This window comes from Leptonotus elevatus, chromosome 2 (assembly GCF_054856555.1).
Source record: "Leptonotus elevatus isolate MCC_2025b chromosome 2, RoL_Lele_1.0, whole genome shotgun sequence".
NCBI lineage: Eukaryota > Metazoa > Chordata > Actinopteri > Syngnathiformes > Syngnathidae > Leptonotus > Leptonotus elevatus.
In genome coordinates this window covers 18,149,905-18,168,612 of record NC_141240.1, presented here as the reverse complement: position 1 = coordinate 18,168,612, position 18,708 = coordinate 18,149,905, and the positions used below count along the sequence as shown (strand labels likewise).

Below are 18,708 nucleotides of genomic sequence, written 5' to 3'. Positions count from 1 at the left end.
TAGCAGCGGGCCAGTCACTGGCAGGTAAACAAACCTGTCACTGACGGGGGAGGCGAGCCAAACAAAGCGAACTACCCCTATGGCCGTGTTATTTATTTGATAATGGCGATAGTGGAGATGAACAATAACCATATACGTCCGTTGTGCCGCCGCGTCAATGGATTCGAAGTTGTGTTGCTGCAAAGAAGAGACTAACTGGAGAGACGGTAGCAACGCGCTGGGCAGAGGCAGCTGTCCGCAGACTCCACACTGACGCATGATGCACTGCAGTAATTTTCCAGAATGGGTGTTAACATCCTTATTCATACAGCTGGACATCTGATCCGATACATCATTTGTTTTCTTTCGCTAGAGTGTTAATTTAGTTGGCAGACTCAAATGACCATCGCCGCTGAAAGAGTGCAACATGGGGCCCATCATACAAGAGCGCGCAGCATCCATGACACTGAAACGCGTCGTTTCCAAGGAGAAGATCCGCGTCAAAAACACTGAAAATAGCGGACCGAACACCAGGTAGGACATTTAATCCACCGTCCTAAAATTGAATTACATCGGGTGAATGTTAAGGTGACTGTGACCTATCTTTTTTTGCACAGTTTAAAGAAAGGAAAGAAGATGAAGAAAGTAGTGGGCCAAGCGAAAGGTGGCCTGCCAGGACCAGGTCAGGACCAGAACGTCGTGGAAACAGTGCAGCAGGTGAATTGATGTCTAATATGTAGACAACACTGACAACAATGGGGGGTGGTGGGGTGTTGATCAGCAATGTCGTCAACATTTGTCAACTGTGGACATGTGATTGTGAAGCCTCCCCAGAATTGAGAAAATATTTAGCGCCCGACCGCCCCCAAACCTCCACAGCAACTATAAATAGTATCATTTGTAAATAAAATTGCTATACGCCTCTGCAAAGGAACTAATACTCCTTGTGCACTCTGACAATGAGAGCACCACTGGCACCTACTCTAGTGGATGTGCAATTACAGTTTATTGTAGTACGGCAAAAAAAGGAGGCACACACGCCCCCCTGGCATAGCACCGTCTCTCACTATTTGAGGACTAGATTAAGGGCTATGTAAATAAACTTGACTTAACTGAAATTGTGTTTTCTTTTCATTTTCATATAATGTATGGGATTTAATGAATCTGAATTAGATTTTACAGTATTATAGTTGTGTTATAAAAAAAGAGGTTTGTTTTACAGAGTTCACAGCCGAGGAGTTCCAAGTTAAAATCTAGCACCTCTGGGAATACAAGCAAACTCCCTAGGTATGTTTTAAAATAACTTTGTATTCTTCCCAAAGTCTCTGTTTCGGGTACAGTCAATCATTGAATGCTCACAAGCATTTCCATGTGTGTGCGTCTTTCTCACAGCCCGGCAGAAGCACGAGATGCAAGACCTCAACTGGGCCAACATTCGAGTGTGCAAAAACATGAGGAAAGGAGAAACCATCAACGAATGTCACAATACGGCTCCGAGCTACAGCAGAAGAATCGACGAGCACTCTCTCTTCCCCTCTCCCCTATATCGGGACTACGACACATGCCAGGGCACCCGCATTCCCCAGCCCCTATGCCAGAGGCCCTTCAGGATCCCTACAAGGTTGACGACAGTGACAGTGCCAGTGACCTATCTGACTCAGAGAGGCTGCCTGTGCTGCCATCGCCTTGTACTCCTTGTACGCCTCCTCATCTAAATCTGCGAGCTGAGGTCATTAACTCTGACGACTTCCCACTGGACATCCCTGGACCTCATGGGAATGGAGATGAGGATGAGAGTGAGACACCTCCTCACTGTTACCCAGACTTTCTTCCTCCACCTTTCAACACCTGGAGCCTTAGGCAGCTTGCAGTGTTTCTTCATACAGAGGGTCGTGGTGCCCCCAGGCCTAAACCGGTGGGGCCTTTGGAGAAATTCCTGGAAAGATTGCTGCAGTTAGAGTGGCTTCAAATTCAAACCGTTCAAGCTGAGAGCAGCCGCCCACCTGGAAGACACACGAGGCCTCAGGCCACACCTGGTCACTCACCTAGACCTCATACAGCCCCATCATCCCGACTTAACTCCCCTAAAGGCCCGTGGCACAGCCAGCGAGCCTTCCCATTTGTCATCAATCCCCCTTCACCAGCATCTGCTGCTACACAGTCCCACCTGCCAGTTTGCCCACATTGTCACATTCGCTACCCTTTGTGCAACGGGAGTTGTTCTGCCTACGCCTACCAGCGCCACTCACGTCTCAGCCCACTGCTGGAGCGCAGAACCCGACCAGGGGCGCCTGTGAAGAGGAGCTGCAGCGAAACACAAGAAGCCACCAAAGAAGGTAAGAGCCAAGGAGCACAAGGCGGAGGTGGAGCTCAGATCCCAGTGAGCCCTTCAGCAGGAAGGAGTCATCTCAGGCACATGAATGCAGCAGGCAATGCTCGAAAACAACCCCAGGAATTGGGAGCAAACCCAAACGGTAGAGGCCAGGTGAGGAAAAGTCGAGTTAGAACCAACTCTGAGACCGATGTCAAGAAGGAACCTAGTGTGGTCAAAGCAGCAGGTACTGAGAAACATGTTGTAGGGGCAAGTAAGAAAGGGGCCATCACCTCGAAGAAATTAGATGACTGGCAGAGGACCACAGCAGGAGGTCAAGCATCTAAGAGCGCCATGAAAAGAGCTGCTAAAGAGCCGCAGTCTCTTGCTAAAGCGCCTTCTAGTGGTGGAAAATCAAAAAATCCAGTCCATTCTGCTGCAAAGCAACATTAACTGTAGGCCTGTAGTGCTTTACTCTGTGGTCACTTAGCATTGGACCTTGAACCTATGCTTGCTTTCGTGTAATACTAACGCGTTATAATGTCACGCCACTTTCAAGAGATACCATATAACTATCCGAATTTCAAAGCACAGCATTATGTGCAACAGCAAATAACGATTATAAAGTTACACTATGCGCAGGAGAGTATTATGTCTTCTCAGAATGCTCATGCAATTTGTACCAAACTACACAGCATTTTAATTTCTTGTTATGCTACTAATTTCTAAAAAGGCATGAAAATGGCAACCACTTGCCAAGTTTTAACATAAGCAATCCATAGTGATGGTTACCAGCTACTAGTGTAAGAATGTTTTTTTTTATTTTTTTTTTACTTACTTAGTTACTTACTTACTCACTCACTCACTTTATATTAATTTTAAGATGTTCTGTGTGTTCATTGCTTCCCTGTCTGAAAAGCATGCTTACTAATAAATTGCAGTGTGTTGCAGGGTGTGCCACTTTTACATGTGCAAATAATTTCACATTTTTGTTCAAAAGGGCTTCTTGTGTATCAAAGTGCGAATGGTTGTCTTTGAAAATGAACTGTATTTTGCATAGAGCTGAGCTCTTATGAAAGTAATGACAGTAATGTTTGCTATGAATGTAAATGCGTATTTTTCCAAATTTTATACATTATAGTTATATTTATGTATTGTGTTGCAATTGTATTCATCATTGTCATTATTATGTTTACATACAGTATGTGTCATACACTTCATGACAAATATTTATATTAAAAAAAACAAAATAACTGTCTATTGTGCTGTCTCACTCTTAAATCACAGTGGTTCAATAGCATGTTACACATGTCAGGCGATACATTTTTAAATAATGGTGGATTGTAGATTGTACTTGGCTACTAAAGTGTCAAAAATGTGTTCAGTGTAAAGATAAATATTATTCACACAAGGACCAAACTGCAGTGCTCATATTGATTTTTATTTATGAAACAAACAAAATAACACAAATTAGACATCAAGAATTTTACGTTATTTAATACACCCTTACCACTATGCCTTTTAGGCTTGGTATATAGCCTACTGCAATTCAAAGAAAGTCATAGCAGAGTAATTCAATGTTAGAGAGCCAGAGACCACTGTTTTCTAACTTTTATTAAAAGCACATATTAAAACGTAAGAAGAAAAAAAAATCACGGGCACACCATTAACCAAAAATGTTACAAGTGTACATACTAAATTAATGAGGCATACCAAATGATCTCTGCCACAGCCCACAGTGGCTGGAAATCGCGTATGTTGACTAACCACAACAACAGAGCCATACGTGATCACAAATGATGTTTAAACCTACTTACAGGCATGGATGACACCATGAAGCACTTTCTGTCATACAAAGTTCTTTGGTGAAAGCACATTAAATTTTCCGGACCTTCCGGTATTCCCGGTCATTTCCACAACCTGCAAAAATAACATGTGTCAAGACTTGACAAAATATGGTACATTATTAACACTGTAAATAGTATAAATACCTAAGTATGTGTTGGCTTTTAAACATGAACACTCAAATATTTCTGGGTTGACTTTCTCTCTAAAGACTGGCCCATCATTCCACATAAGTTCATATCCACCCACTCTTGACTCCTTTCCATTCAACCTGAGGAGGTGCAGAAGATGTGCACGGTACTATTAGTGGCAGTGCAGCATAAAATATGAAACCTTGCTTTTGAGGCCGTGGAAATTTACCTTCCTTCCATGTCAACAACATTCAAAGTGTCATTCAGCAATCTGTACTTCATCTCGTAATCTTCTTGATTACTGGGTGTAAGTGATGGAGAAGCATTTACTTCAATTAACCACCTGCAATAAGATGAGGAGTGGCATCAATGGCCAAATAATAAGCAATTAAGAGCAGCATTAGACCTTCATTGGGGGAGAACAAACTTTTCAATAAAATGTCTAGGATGCAATTTAAAAATTTACAGAGAAGTGAGGCAGTTGGACCAATGTCCCCTCGTCACTTAAGTAAATTATACAGAACCGCATTTGATTTATTTCTACAGTAAAAGAGTTAGTACTTTCCATTTTCTTTCTTTCTTTCTTTTTGGATATATCCATAGCCTAATGGAAAGCATGTGCTTTGTATTTGAACTCACACGGTTTGAGGTTCTCATCCAACAAAATGTCATAGCCATAGAGCTCAAAGCAGTGTTTGTCATTTATAATGATCTTCTGCACACTCTGGAGGCTGCTGATGAAGATGTTATCCATCTCTTTGAACAGAGTTTCCACCACTTGTCTTCCGTGCTTTGCAGTCAGGTACCTACGGAGCTTTTGTAACTCCCATTTACAACCCTACGTACAGGCACAAGCAATTAGGATAGCATTGAGGAATACATATAACGTTATCAATTAAATGTGTGTTGTAAATTACTCACCTTCTCAGGATCATAGTCAGGTGCTGTTTTTTGAACAGACACATTAGTGAGATGTACATCTGTAAGGAAGCACTAAGGAAAATGCAGGACTTTTTATGAATGGAAACTAAACATGTAAAGGAAATAACCAGTACTTTGAAACGAAAACCTAATCGTGCATAACATATCAAGTATTTTTTCCTTACTATTCTTTTTTCATTTGATTTCTTTTTTTGTACCGCATGTTTGACATGAAGGTTGAATCAATCAATAGAAATACCACAACAATTCTGAAAAAGGATACACTTGTCATCAATACTACTCAGGGAGAAACGTGTGCTTGAGAGGCGAGCAAATCCCTCTCGATATAGCCATGCCTTCAAGGGAAAATACTGAGCAACAATAACACATATTAAATATACAGTTAAGACCAAAATAATTCACACATTGACTAAATTCTGAGTTAAAGTGTGTGTGTTTTATTTATTTATTTATTTTTAAAGTTGTTGAATACTGTAGCCTATATTCTGGCTGGAAATGACACAAGAACGTGTTGAAATACATACAGATGGATCATATTGAAAATTGATTTGCCATTTTCAGTATTCCAATTCTAACAGGTTCTAAATGTAGAGTACATTGAAAATGCTCTTGATTATATCCAGAATGCTTTTTATTGAGTTTCTTCAATAATTTTCAACTTGCCATAAAAACATTTAAGGAATATTTGTATAATTCCCATCTAAAAGATGATACTTATTTAAAAAAAAAAGAAGAAGTATAAATACATTTCAACTCAACATTTGTCCAGCATATGAATCATGTTGGTCTTAACTACAGTAAAAATGTAACCTTTAAATCGAATTTTGAATCTTAAACATACAGATGTGACCATCACATAGACCCGCAGATCAAACTTCCTGCCTGTGGAAAAGTAACACATTAGTACATGTATGTTGCTTTACTTCTTTCTGAAGTGTATTGTGTATTTTTGAATACATTTGCTTTGTAAAATTAGATTGTTGAGTCAGTGACTTACCACCAAGTAGGTAAGGGTTCTCAATGTAGCGTTGTGCCACATAGCTTTCCACTTGGTTTGCATCTTTTTGCTCCTCTGAGCGGGTACCATCATGCTGGAACACAATGTTATCAATCAGATCACAATATATGCTGTTATGTGCAATCACATACAAACAGATCGGTATACCTTCCGCCAGTCCACAATGTCTTTCAGTTTTTTAAAAAGGAAGATGCCTACCCCTTGAGATTTTGCTGCCTATGAAAACATGAAAGGCTCTTAAATGCTGTCAATGAGCTCATTCACATTCTATCGTATGCTAAACAAAAAGTCATCCATTGCATCTGTGATGAATTTGACCAAACCGGTTTCATGATCCAGGTGCTGCCAGGATTTCTTTTGAACTCCTCCACAAAGAGATGATACTCATTAGGCAGTGCGAAGGTACAGGGGAAGAAATCACAGTTGGAGCCATCCATGCAGCTGGCCTCCCTTTCAAGATGTTTCTTGAATCTTTTCAAATTTTTCAACATGAAATCTTTACGAGTCAACTAAAATAGAAAATAGAAAAAAATATATTGAAACCTGTGGGTTTAAGTGATAAAACAAGCTGACGCAAGCTGACATTAGGCCCTCACCTCGTAATTGTTGCGAAAGTGGTTTATTCTTACGTGTTCCTCCATGTATGAATGATCAAAATTCTCCCTCAGCCAGCTCACATCACACCAATGAAAGTCCCAGTCACTATCACTGTAAGAAAAACAACACAATCCTAACAAACAATATCAAATACATTGATGTTTCAACATACCACAACTAACTCTTTGACTTCAATCCAGCCTGGTCTTTGTTTTAAGACATCCTGTATGGTGCCAAGTGGGCCACATCTGTAACGCACAGCACATCTTCCCTCCCTGAGGAAAAATTGTCACCTTATTGAGATGTGCTGCGACCATCATTAATAAAAACCAAAACTAAACATTAAATACTTCACTCACCGCTTCTCAGTGGGCTTGCTACAATCTTTGGATGATTTGCACCCAATTGCCTGCAGGTGAGCAAAAAAGTCCCTCAACTAGTTACTCAATTTTGTGAGAACTACCAATATCTTAGTGTTCAAACTGTGCACACAGTAATAGTGATTTACCATAATAATAGTTAAAATAATAATAATAATTTTATATTTGCGCCCTGGATTGGTTGGCAACCAAGCCCGCTGGGATAGGCTCCACAGCCCCCCGCAACCCTTGTGAGGAGGACTAAGCGGTTAAGAAAATGGATGGATGGATGGATAAATATATATTTGCTGTCCTATAATATACTACTAGGACAGCAAATAACAATTACTATAACAATCGATTAGTCTGTTGACTACTTTATTTATTAATCAATTAATTGAATAATAATGTTTTATTTTCCATTTCGTTTATTAATAAAACAGGAAATTATTTCAAATTGATAGTGCTGGAAATGCACTAACATACATTATGATTCAGTTACTCGTTTGGTCCATATGATGTCAGAAAATGGGCAAAAATGTTAATCATTGTTTTCCTAAGTAAATATATTATTTTTGATTCAACAAAAAGATAATGAGTCTGCTTTCATGGAGAACTACAGCAATTGGATATATACCTTTGAGAAGCTGAAAATCTGAGCATTAGGGCAATATTACATTAAAAAAGATATTAAATAATTATTTAAATAAATGAGTATTGATTAATTTGATGATCAATGTTGATTAATCGTTACACAATTTTTAAGACAATTTTGATTAACACCTAGTTCTACCATGTGACTGCATCTGCATATATTTTAATGTTTGTCTGTGCACAAATGCAACTCAGCATATTTTATAATATAGTATTAGTTTGATAGGTTAAGGTGACGTAACGTACCTCTTTCGTAAACACACATGACATCACATTACTGTTTACCCTGGTCACTGACATATGGACGCATTCGTTAAATTTCAGGTAAAATTTGACGGAACAAAGAATGGAAAACATTTACCCGCGTGACAGCTGCTGTTGTCATGGTAACTACATAACAGCGCAGGTCGGAAGTGCGACGTCGTTATCGTCCTGTACGGGATGTCAGAGGGAGCAAATCTAAAAAGTTTATGTAATGTGATGTCTACCACCCAGTGGCGAACAGCAGTATTACAGCTCAGAATGATAACCATAAAGAAAGCATATAATCCAGGGGTGGCCAAATTCGGTCCTCGAACGCCACTATCCAGCCTGTTTTCCATGTTTATATATATATATATATATATATATATATATACACATATATATATATATATATATATATATATATATATATATATATATATATATATATATATACATATATATATATATACATATATATATATATATATATACATATATATATATATATATATATATATATATATATATATATATATATATATATACATATACACACAACCTCAGAGTGGCTAAGCAGAGTAGACAATGGATGGAAGGTAAATATTGTAAAGCTACACCCTGCAGTTAAAATCTTGAATTTATAAACATTTTGAAATGGTGACTATAAAGACCATTACTCCTCAGGTCTTACGCCTCTTTATTATTTAAGTTTCACTGACCCCAAAAGAGCCTATGAGCCTTCCATGTAAACCTGTGATGTATCCTCCACTGCCTGCATCGTCATCCTTCTTCCTAACTCACCAACATTCTGTCATATTCACTTTCTTCTTGTGCATTGGTCCACTGCCAGTGGATGCTTCTGCTTACCCCTAGCAGCACCACTCACGACTCATCCACAGCTCAAGTACTGAACCACGTGTACCAGGAAAAAGAAGTAGCAAGAGAGCAAAGCACAATAAGGCCAGTGTGATTTACTTTATCTAGCACATGCATCAAATAAACAGCCCATTGTCAATATCATGAATTGATTTGCCAAAATGAAATATTGCCAATCCAAACATACACAAATGAGTTTTGTCTTGGAATAACACCGACATCAGAATACAAAACAAATGATAACACAAGGTAGGAGTAAAATCTGGAAAGAATGACCTAATGTGAACAATGTGAACAATGTGTGACATAATGCAGTTTGTTGAAAGAATAGCTAATAAACGTTGTTAACAGACAGAAGTAATCTCATAAAGTTGCGGTCCAGTGAGAAAAAGAGTCAATGGCAACTCTTAAGACTAAGGTTACAACTGAGGTCAAGAAGAAAGTTATTTAGAAGTACAACATCAAACTGAAAAGTTTATGTCCTTTTCTGGCCAGGAAATGTTTTCAGGAGAGAATTTAACTGGTGTTCCCTGTCATTGACACACCCTGAAAAAAAAGGTACATTAAATAATTACATGTTTGTACATGTTTTATTAAACCTTGAAAAAGAAGCTCGTTGACTCCAAACAATCTGCTCCCTTACCCAAGTATGTGTTGGCTTTTAAACATGAACAGCCAAATATTTCTGAGTCGACGTCCTCGCTGTAGACAGGCCCGTCATTCCACACGAGGTCATATCCACCCACCCTCTTCTCCTTTCCAGTCAACCTGAAGAGGAACAGCTCTGTTACTATCTGTATCGTGCTCATAAGAGATGACATTCACTGATTGAAATTAATACAGTATCCTTGACTGTATGGACAAAAGTATTGCGACTTACGGTATTGGTTACAGTGGAACTGTTCACCAAAGTTCCCATGCAGTTGACAATTAGCCAAAATGTCATGGAAGCCATTCTAGCGTTGAGCCCAAGCCCAAATCGGCATTAAGAGATGTGCGCAGACTTTTGCCCATATCGTTTTTACATTGAAATCCCAACAAAAGCTGTCAAAAGACATGGTGATTTACCTTCCCTCCATATCCACAATATTCACAGTGTCTTCCAGCAGGCTGTACTTCATGTCGTAATCCTCCTGGCTACTAGGTGCAAGTGATGGCGAGGCATTCACTTCAATTAACCACCTAAAAAAAGGATATGGGTTGGCATAACTATCCATGAGGTCATCTTTTCAATGACAGCCTTTAAGTAGAAATGCAAAGAATGTAATAAGATTTGCAGAAGCATTGTCATTAATGCAGCAGGAACACACCTGTCTTGCCAAGTGCACTGTATAGACGTGTATTAGTCATACTTCCCTTTGGCCAAAGATTTTACTACTATTTTAATATCCATGTCAGCAGGTTTAATGTTCAATAACAGACCTTGCGTGCTTATCTTATTTTGTGTGTGTCTTTGTTTGGGTTATGTGCATATCTGTGTGTACATTACAAATGGATGCCTCTGTTCTCATGCCACACACAAACGTGTTTTATATCTAAACTCACACGGTTTGAGGTTCTCATCCAACAAAATGTCATAGCCATAGAGCTCAAAGCAGTGTTTGTCATTTATAATGATCTTCTGCACACTTTGAAGGCTGCTGATGAAGATGTTATCCATCTCTTTGAACAGAGTTTCCACCGCCTGCCTTCCATGCTTTGCAGTCAGGTACCTGCGGAGCTTCTGTATCTTCCATTTACAACCCTATGTCATGGCGGACACATACTTTTAGTAGAACAAAGCTATTATGATGTCAGAGGTAACCGCAGGTAGCAGTCATGTGAATGTGAAATTACTCACTTTTTCTGGATCATAGTCAGGCGCTGTTTTTTGTACAGCCACATTAGTGAGATGCACATCTGTATAGGAGGCAATAAGGAAAATGTAGCAACTTTGATGTTTAATGTGCAGCATAAATGGAATGAGCACTATATTGCAACTAAAACCCAAGTACCAATTGCAGAATCGTATCAACACTGCCATAAATCTTTAAAAAGGATACACTTGTCATCAATACTACTCAGGGAGAAACGTGTGCTTGAGAGGCGAGCAAATCCCTCTCGATACAGCCATGCCTTCAAGGGAAAATACTGAACAACAATATCACATACACTATTAGATACTGTGTACTATTGTTTTTGGAACCCATGTATACATTTAAGTTAAGAAGTAAAATTTACTTTTGGGGACCGAGAGAAGTAATAAAGAAATAACATTTGTTTAAAACCAATTGAAAAGAGGAAGATAATTATTGTATTGTATTCGCATTTGTAATGTAATTTGTAATTTGTAGTGCACCTGAAGGCCCCCCGTGCCCTCCGCCAATCAGAAGCAGCATAGGTCACACTCAGCCTATGGATTGAGAGGTTAGTTTAGGCGCGCTTTCGCTCTCGTACTTCTTTTACTTCGCGAGTGACATGACAAAGTTACGAAGAGGTGATGCAGCGACACAAGCAGAAAGTTTAGAAAGCTATTTGAGTAGATTTGAGACCCGCTTACTGTTTACTGTTACTTAGTGAATACTGCTTTGAGCAGTAGCTAGTCCAAACGCAGGTTGGACCGGAGCTAATACTGCATTCTGGATAACTTTTTTAACCTTTCCCCCATTTTTCTTTTCTTGTACTGGTGAGAGCGTTCGATAGCGCCCAGCCTTCAAAGGATAATGCAACGTTGAGCAACGTGTTGTTCTACTTAGAGACACCGTATTCGCCATTGCTAATAGCCTGTTAAAACAAGTTAACGGTATAAAATAAGCTGAACACACACAAAAAAACCACAACTTCATACTCCCTGCTAGACGGTTGGTCGTGGTAGGACAAACATTTCATACATCTTTTGGATTTACCGTTGGAGGTGACAAACAGTCTGTCACACAGGACAAGTAAACTTTATAGTTTTTTTTGGTGCACATAATTTTCTTTCAATTTATTATTTTCAATACCAATTCCATAAGAATCTGGGTTCTTCTGATGCTAGTCCAAGTTTGTCAAATCTTAAATTAAAGATCTATTTCATTGTTATCTTATCTGATAGGTGGGTTACATTTTCATCATTATACTTAATTTGTAATTGTTGATTGGGCATCTTTTAGCTAGAAATAACACAATAAAGTACTTTAAACATAATTGTTACAGTGGAACCTCGGAGTTTGAACGTCTCGGAACTCGTACAAATCGGACTTCAACCCAAAAATCTGAGTAAAAAATGCCTTGTAGTTTGAACTAATTTTCGGAGTTCGAACACCCAAGCAAAACAAGCTAAGCCAAACGTACCTTGAAAACAGGTAACCGAATGAAGCCGAGCAATGCCGAATGCTCACGTTGCGGTAGTTGAGACGATGCACTGCTCATTGCCAGTCAGATCGTGAATACTCCCGGAAGTGCTCCATACTCGCGAGTGCATTTTGATTTTTCCACGACAATTTTTTTCGCCATGTGCCCAAAGAAAGACAACAGTGCCAGTGGCAGCAAAGGAAAACATACAGTGCTACGAACCACAGTGGAATTACGAAGGAGTTTATTGCGCCGTTGTAACTACTGCGACTACTTCTGTAAATACTGGCACGTAGCTAATTATGTTCAAACTCCAAGGTAACACTGTATTTTCATTATTTCCCATGGCCTTTATCCTGTGTTCTAAAAGCATAGTTGATTAGAACGCTCCTTATTGTGTTCATCCTCATAAAAGACAGGATTGGCAGCTAACCCATACTATACTGTCCAGGCTGCCATCTTTCGGGGTTGTCAACCATCTTTCCTGTGCTCTCTTCAAATTATTTTTGTTAATTGTCACCTAATCTGTTCCTAGGAGCCACTGGCTGTGCCAGACCTATATATTCAAGAAACATCTCCAGGATGCACTGGGACTCACCATCAGGGATGTGACCTTGGATCATAAGGTGGTTTGTGTCACAACATACACCCTCGCAAATGGTGTCCCAGCCAGGGATGATCAGGCCCATGACTTTCTGCCCCAGTAGGTAACCAACGGATCAGACCTTTTCAACCAAGGCCACTAAGTGTGACTATGTTGGCAGATTATATGACCTCTTTTCAGCTTCATGCTCAGTTGACTAAGGACCTTACAGAGCGAGCATTGCGCAAATCCTTTGTAACAGACTTCTATTGACTCCGATTTTTTTCCAGCCTCTGTCCCTGCACCATTTCACAAGTTTCTAGTTCTTGGCACGTTCCCTGTCCTTGGCTTTCTCAATGTATTCTTCTCGGGGCGTTGTCAGTTCCAACATGACAAGGTGTTTTAATGCCGCTGAGGTGATGATCTTGTCTAGACAGAGAGAAGTTGTTGCAATGTGCTGTGGTGATATAAGATACTTCCCCAAGTATTTGTGCAACTGCTAATCAGAGGCTGTGGGGAGAGGACACGTTGATTTTGCCTTAGCTTGGGGTCTTTCTCCATTTTTGATTTGGTTGGTGGTTTTGGCAGCTCCTTGTAATAGGCCTCTTCCAGAGCATAACAGGCACAGGTTGTCTCGTTCTTTCTCCAGATGGAGGTTTTACAGGGTTTCACAAGGCATTGTGGATTACCTGCACTGGAAACCAGACATAAATTAGCTTACAAGCCGTTAGATCAGGTGCTCTTGCTCTACAGTCTACCCACCCACCATGATCCATGCTCTCTGCTACTGGAGCCCTACTGCCCTGCTCACTTGTTCTTCTAACCTCAATGTCAGCTGCTGACACTTTAGCATCCTTCAAGTCCCTGAACCAGGCGGGGCATCCAATAAGCGAGTCACCTGTGAGACCACCGAACTGTAGCAGCAAAGTGTTGCTTGTTTCATGCAGTGAGATGCTGGTAAGGCTGTGCAGCTGGAAGTTCATTTTACTTTCTAAGGACTCGATTGTTGTTACTCGAATTGCGTAGACCAGCAGAGGCCCAAAGACTTGGGGCAGGATGGAATGCTGGCCCTAAATCTGTTAAGAGATGAGCAGTCAATCTTGGTGAGCTAAGTACCAAGCGCTTGCAAAAACGGTGGCATTGTCTTTTATGCAAGCATCAAACATGTTTCTCAAGCTCTTGACTGGATAGAATAACTGTTATTAAGACTGTAAATTGGAACTTTGTCAGTTGCCTTGCCCCCAATCTCCACCGCCATAGATCTTGACTTGGAAGGCTTAAAATTTTTACTTTCACAACTGATAACTTTTTCCAGACTCTGTAAGATCCACCATGCCAGTAAATTTTTCTCTCAAATAAAAGCATACAGTGATGCAGATGCAATACTTCAGGGTTCAAGGGGCCTTTACTTGATCATATAACACAATTTTGTTTGCAAGTCGCAACGCTCCATGGTCTATCACCAACCTAAGCTACAATAGTACATACTACCAGTACATAGTAAGTAGGAGTAGACTCATATTTACAGTACAGTATTTGTATGAAAAACTCAGTATGGGCCATAAATATAAAAGCAATCTCAAAAAAGGAGAACTCATATAATTTTGTACCCCACCCATAATGGATCCGCAACCTACTTTTGGGTTGCAACCCACCAGTTGATGATCCCTGCTCTAAAAAGAATTGTTCTGGATATTTTAGAATACAGACTTGAAACTCAAGGCCCATGGTCGAGATCTGGTCTGCAAAATCATTTTATGTGGCCCGTAAGCACAAATAAGGAGCGTCAACCAAAATTTCAAATTGTTGCATGCAATAAATAACATTGAAATTGCACACATTTTTTGTTACCTTTTTTTTACGGTAACTTGAACAATAGTTTAACAAATTATTCTCCTTGACTTCTGATAACCTTGACACCCTTGCCTAAGAATGAGATTTCCTAAAAACAAAACAACAAAACGACTAAAGAAATTCTTGTCTTTTGCCACTTTTTTGTGCAATTTCTAGTGAGAAGATGCCCTTTCTGGGTACAAAAAAATTGGGTGGCAGGTTATGAATAGCCTAATTTTGGAATTATCTGTGTACAATAATTTAATTTGAAAATACATGTAAATGTTATCTTCACAAAAGTATTTACATACTGATGTAACCATCACGTAGACCCGCAGATCAAACTTCCTACCTGTGAAGAGGTAGTGAATCAGTAAATATATAGTGCAATACATTTACTTTGTAAAATTTGATTTTTGAGTCAGTGACTTACCACCAAGTAGGTAAGGGTTCTCAATGTAGCGTTGTGCCACATAGCTTTCCACTTGAGCTGCATCTTTCTGCTCCTCTGAGCGGGTGCCATCATGCTGAAACACAATATCATCAATCAAATTACATTGATGTGTTTTGTATTGTTTATCCATCCATTTAATATCATTCAAAATCACACACCTTTCTCCATTCCATGATGTCTTTTAGTTTTTTAAAAAGGAATATGCCTGTCCCTTGAGATTTTGCTGCCTGCAAAAATATTGCACTTTAGTGTCTCATTAATTGGTGACATCATTCACATTCTATCTTATGCCAGATAGTCATTGTTAATATTTTTTTTCTGTGTGATCTGTGTTCAATATGAGCTTACTGGCTTCATGATCCAGGTGCTGCCAGGGTTTCTTTTGAACTCCTCCACGAAGAGATGATACTCATTAGGCATCGCGAAGGTGCAGGGGAAGAAATCACATTTGGAGCCCTCCATGCAGCTGGCCTCCCTTTCAAGATTCTTTCTGAATCTTTTCAGATTTTTCAACATGAAGTCTTTGCGTGTCAGCTGAATGAAAAATAACATGTAACTGTAGTGTTATTATTGAAAGCGAGGAATTCATTTGTAAAACTAATGACACACATGATTCCTCACCTCATAATGGTTACGGAAATGGTTGACTCTTACATGTTCCTCCATGTACAAATTCTCCTTGAGCCAGCCCACGCCACACCAGTGGAAGTCCCATTCACAATCACTTTAAGAAAAAGGTAATTGCTCAACAACAAATAACGAATATGACTAAAGCTTGTCATACTCACTCTTTGACTTCAACCCAGCCTGGCCTTTGCCTCAAGACATCCTGTATAGGGCCAATCTGACTACACTTGTAGCGCACCACATATCTTCCCTCCCTGATAAAAAAAAAACAACAAAAAATCACAAGATGTTACCTGTCATGTGACTAGTAGTTCATTTTAAACAGCAGCTTCTGATGTTGGTATTTGGAATGATGGTACACTGAATTGTCATAAAGAGAATAACACATCATTGCTATCCAGATTAGAGGCAGTGTCTTGAACAAACATGACTGATCATTACAACATCTGGTAAAGTTTGTCCGGCAGTGATTGTACAGTGATTATCAGTGGAAAACAGTATATGGCAAGCCCTGTGTTAACATGTGACCCGTCTGCTAAAGTAAGGTGGCACTTTACATGCTATAAACATTGTTAGCCATTCTTCAGAAAGCAAACCAAAAATGTCCTACTCATTAGCTACAAATGACACACTTCATTCAATGACAACGCTCATTCCCCTGCTATCTTTACGACCTGTTCCCAATTTGGCCCCTCTGTTAGCAAACCAGGACTAATTTGTCTCATTCACATATTATTTGACACTGGGTTATTTACACCCTGACAATCACAAGGCACATATAACAAACAACTATGAACTTATATTCAAACATATGCCCATATTGTAATCGTCTTAAATTAACCTAACATGCATGTTTTTCCAAGGTGGGAAAATGTAGCTGGAGAAAACACACACAAAAACATTCAAAATCCACAGGTTTGAACATTAAACCTTAGAACTGTGAGGCAGAGGCGCTAGCCACAGAATGCTTTCCAAGGTACAATTAATGGGCTCGTAGTGCCCGTTAGTGAGCCATTATAACCAAGCAACAAAACAGCAGACATGTGACAACAGCGTACATTACGAAGCGGGAGTGTCACCGACTGCTTCTCAACTCGACAACACGTGCGAAAATGCTGTTATGAAGAAAGGTGTCACTTTAGTAATTTATCCTATAGCAGAAGACCGTATAGTGCTTAAACCCCGTTGCACTATTACGACCTACAAAAAAGGCGAACACGTTTGCAACAAGCGGTTGACAAGAGTTACCGCTCTATGACATCATAAAGCGACGAGTGCCTTTGAGCGTCACGTGTCAAGTAGCGGCAGATGATGACGATTGGAACAGGCGACATTCCAGCTTTGTTTTGCTAAAAATGTCCGGTAAGACGGATAAGACATGAAACAAAATCCACATGAAAACACGCTTTATTTGAGACGGTAGTAGATGTATGAAAACTGTAAACATCAATCTACACTCACCAGCCCCACATTGGGTCAATCAACGCAATCAAAGGTAGCTTAATTAAAATGTGACTCTACAAAATTATGCTGCCCAGTTTTAAGCAATATCACAAGAGACATTTTAAGATTCAATGACAAAACTCACTATGTTGTAGTTAATAACCTATATGATTGGCCAGAACATTGTAATAAAATACCAGCTATAACTACTTTGTACATTCGCACTTTGAAAAATTCGAAAATTGATTCTACAAAGATTGTATTAGCTTCTGCCTTATAATTCTGAGGTCCTGGATTTGAATCTCGACTCAAGTCCTTCCGTGTGGAGTTTGCGTGTTGTGTTTGTTTATTTATTTATTTATTTATTTTTTCTTTTTCTTTTTCCTTTTTAAAGAGCTCAGTATTGTTCATTCGGAAATGTCATCATCATTGCTCTTTATTTTTTATTTTTTTATATATATTTTTTTATATATATATATACATACATATATATATATATATATATATATATGTATATATACATACATATATATACATATATATATATACATATATATATATATATATACATATATATATATATATACATATATATATATATATATATACATATATATATATACATATATATATATATATATATATACATATATACATATATATATATATATATATATATATATATATAATTTTTTTTTTTTGTATGTGGGTGAGTATGTGTATGTGCGTGCGTGCGTGTATTTGTTAGCTCACCAAAATAGATACATGCATGTCCCAAATATTCCATTACTGTATGTTTTTACCTGACTTACAGTATTATTCCAGAAATATATCTTAGGCTATTGCTATTATAGTTTACATTTGCAAAGAACTGGACTTTATTGTACAGAGGTCCTTCGAATATTTTTTTCCTTTTACCTACAAGACAGAAGAATTGTGAGCCAGGCCTTTGCTGGGATCCAACATCAGTAACCTCTTAGCTCACAAATCTTGTGGATTCTTGTTCTTGTGGATAAAAAGAAAAACAAATTCCACATACACTCCAAATCCTTTTTGGAATTCTTTCCAAGTTACAGCTGCAAAGGTGAGACTCAGGCCATATCGTATTTTCTTCCATTTTCTCTGTCTAGCCGGTGTTTAACTGGACATTCCAATTGGACAGACCGAAAGCTTTGCCTACATTTGGACTATTTGTGTGGATAATTGCAACAAACGTTATATGAGTCCAGTGTGAGCGTTGGCTACTTAGGTGCAGACAATGTCCCAAACATTTAATTACCCATAATTAAAAAAAAAAAAGGGAGAAAAAGGGTACTATAGAGTGACTCAAAATTAGAATTTCATGAAATCACTGTATTTTTTTTTTTTTTAATTTACTATACATGGGTGTCAGACTGCTAAAAATTACAGTGCTTTGCTGCAGTTAAAGAACAGCTCTCAAGTGTCTTTTTACAGGAAGAAAAGAAGATCATTCATTGTGATGTACATTCCGTACATG

General features: G+C 38.8%; 3 protein-coding genes across 8 annotated transcripts; 1 reads left to right on the top strand and 2 right to left on the bottom strand.

The window, feature by feature from the left end:
* Window positions 1-8: 8 nt before the first annotated feature.
* Window positions 9-3,548, top strand: fam217ba (family with sequence similarity 217 member Ba). The gene is made up of 5 exons (XM_086066991.1): window positions 9-269; window positions 353-513; window positions 597-696; window positions 1,202-1,266; window positions 1,372-3,548. Exons 2-5 carry the CDS (start codon window positions 407-409, stop codon window positions 2,741-2,743), a joined length of 1,644 nt encoding a protein of 547 aa, XP_085923117.1. The 5' UTR covers window positions 9-269; window positions 353-406; the 3' UTR covers window positions 2,744-3,548.
* Window positions 3,549-3,886: 338 nt separating this feature from the next.
* LOC147178653 (putative tubulin polyglutamylase TTLL9) lies at window positions 3,887-8,275 on the bottom strand. Of its 5 annotated transcripts, none has more exons than XM_086068707.1 (14): window positions 8,198-8,250; window positions 7,183-7,232; window positions 7,006-7,098; window positions 6,823-6,934; window positions 6,550-6,735; window positions 6,374-6,442; window positions 6,206-6,299; window positions 6,050-6,090; window positions 5,471-5,558; window positions 5,188-5,246; window positions 4,908-5,104; window positions 4,496-4,609; window positions 4,282-4,406; window positions 3,887-4,210 (listed from the first exon to the last, which is right to left on the bottom strand). In XM_086068707.1, exons 1-14 carry the CDS (start codon window positions 8,219-8,221, stop codon window positions 4,167-4,169), a joined length of 1,296 nt encoding a protein of 431 aa, XP_085924833.1. In that variant the 5' UTR covers window positions 8,222-8,250; the 3' UTR covers window positions 3,887-4,166. The 5 variants fall into 5 exon arrangements, 4 of the variants coding, with proteins under 4 accessions (XP_085924833.1, XP_085924832.1, XP_085924834.1 ...); XM_086068706.1 differs by lacking the exon at window positions 8,198-8,250 and adding an exon at window positions 8,083-8,183; XM_086068708.1 differs by lacking the exon at window positions 8,198-8,250 and having other exon boundaries at window positions 6,996-7,098; window positions 7,183-7,571.
* A 763-nt stretch (window positions 8,276-9,038) lies between these two features.
* On the bottom strand, window positions 9,039-16,971 carry LOC147178652 (putative tubulin polyglutamylase TTLL9). 2 transcript variants are annotated; one of them, XM_086070121.1, is made up of 13 exons: window positions 16,826-16,971; window positions 15,929-16,021; window positions 15,762-15,864; window positions 15,489-15,674; window positions 15,299-15,367; window positions 15,120-15,213; window positions 14,998-15,038; window positions 11,001-11,088; window positions 10,799-10,857; window positions 10,506-10,702; window positions 10,027-10,140; window positions 9,602-9,726; window positions 9,039-9,504 (listed from the first exon to the last, which is right to left on the bottom strand). In XM_086070121.1, coding segments are annotated over exons 1-13 (1,242 nt in total). In that variant the 5' UTR covers window positions 16,828-16,971; the 3' UTR covers window positions 9,039-9,433. The 2 variants fall into 2 exon arrangements, 1 of the variants encoding a protein (XP_085926247.1); XR_015094250.1 differs by lacking the exon at window positions 9,039-9,504 and having other exon boundaries at window positions 9,711-9,726; window positions 10,504-10,702.
* Window positions 16,972-18,708: the final 1,737 nt, after the last annotated feature.

Coding starts and splice junctions, on each gene's coding strand:
- LOC147178653 (XM_086068706.1), bottom strand. CDS start 8,136: ATGTCAGTGACCAGGGTAAACAGTAATGTGATGTCATGTGTGTTTACG. Junction 5,105..5,187: donor CTGACTATGATCCTGAGAAG/GTGAGTAATTTA, acceptor GCCTGTACGTAG/GGTTGTAAATGGGAGTTACA. Junction 4,407..4,495: donor GTTGTTGACATGGAAGGAAG/GTAAATTTCCAC, acceptor GCACCTCCTCAG/GTTGAATGGAAAGGAGTCAA.
- LOC147178652 (XM_086070121.1), bottom strand. Junction 10,141..10,505: donor TTGGATGAGAACCTCAAACC/GTGTGAGTTTAG, acceptor TCCTTTTTTTAG/GTGGTTAATTGAAGTGAATG. Junction 9,727..10,026: donor ATTGTGGATATGGAGGGAAG/GTAAATCACCAT, acceptor GTTCCTCTTCAG/GTTGACTGGAAAGGAGAAGA.
- fam217ba (XM_086066991.1), top strand. CDS start 407: ATGGGGCCCATCATACAAGAGCGCGCAGCATCCATGACACTGAAACGC. Junction 697..1,201: donor TCGTGGAAACAGTGCAGCAG/GTGAATTGATGT, acceptor TTTGTTTTACAG/AGTTCACAGCCGAGGAGTTC. Junction 1,267..1,371: donor AATACAAGCAAACTCCCTAG/GTATGTTTTAAA, acceptor TCTTTCTCACAG/CCCGGCAGAAGCACGAGATG.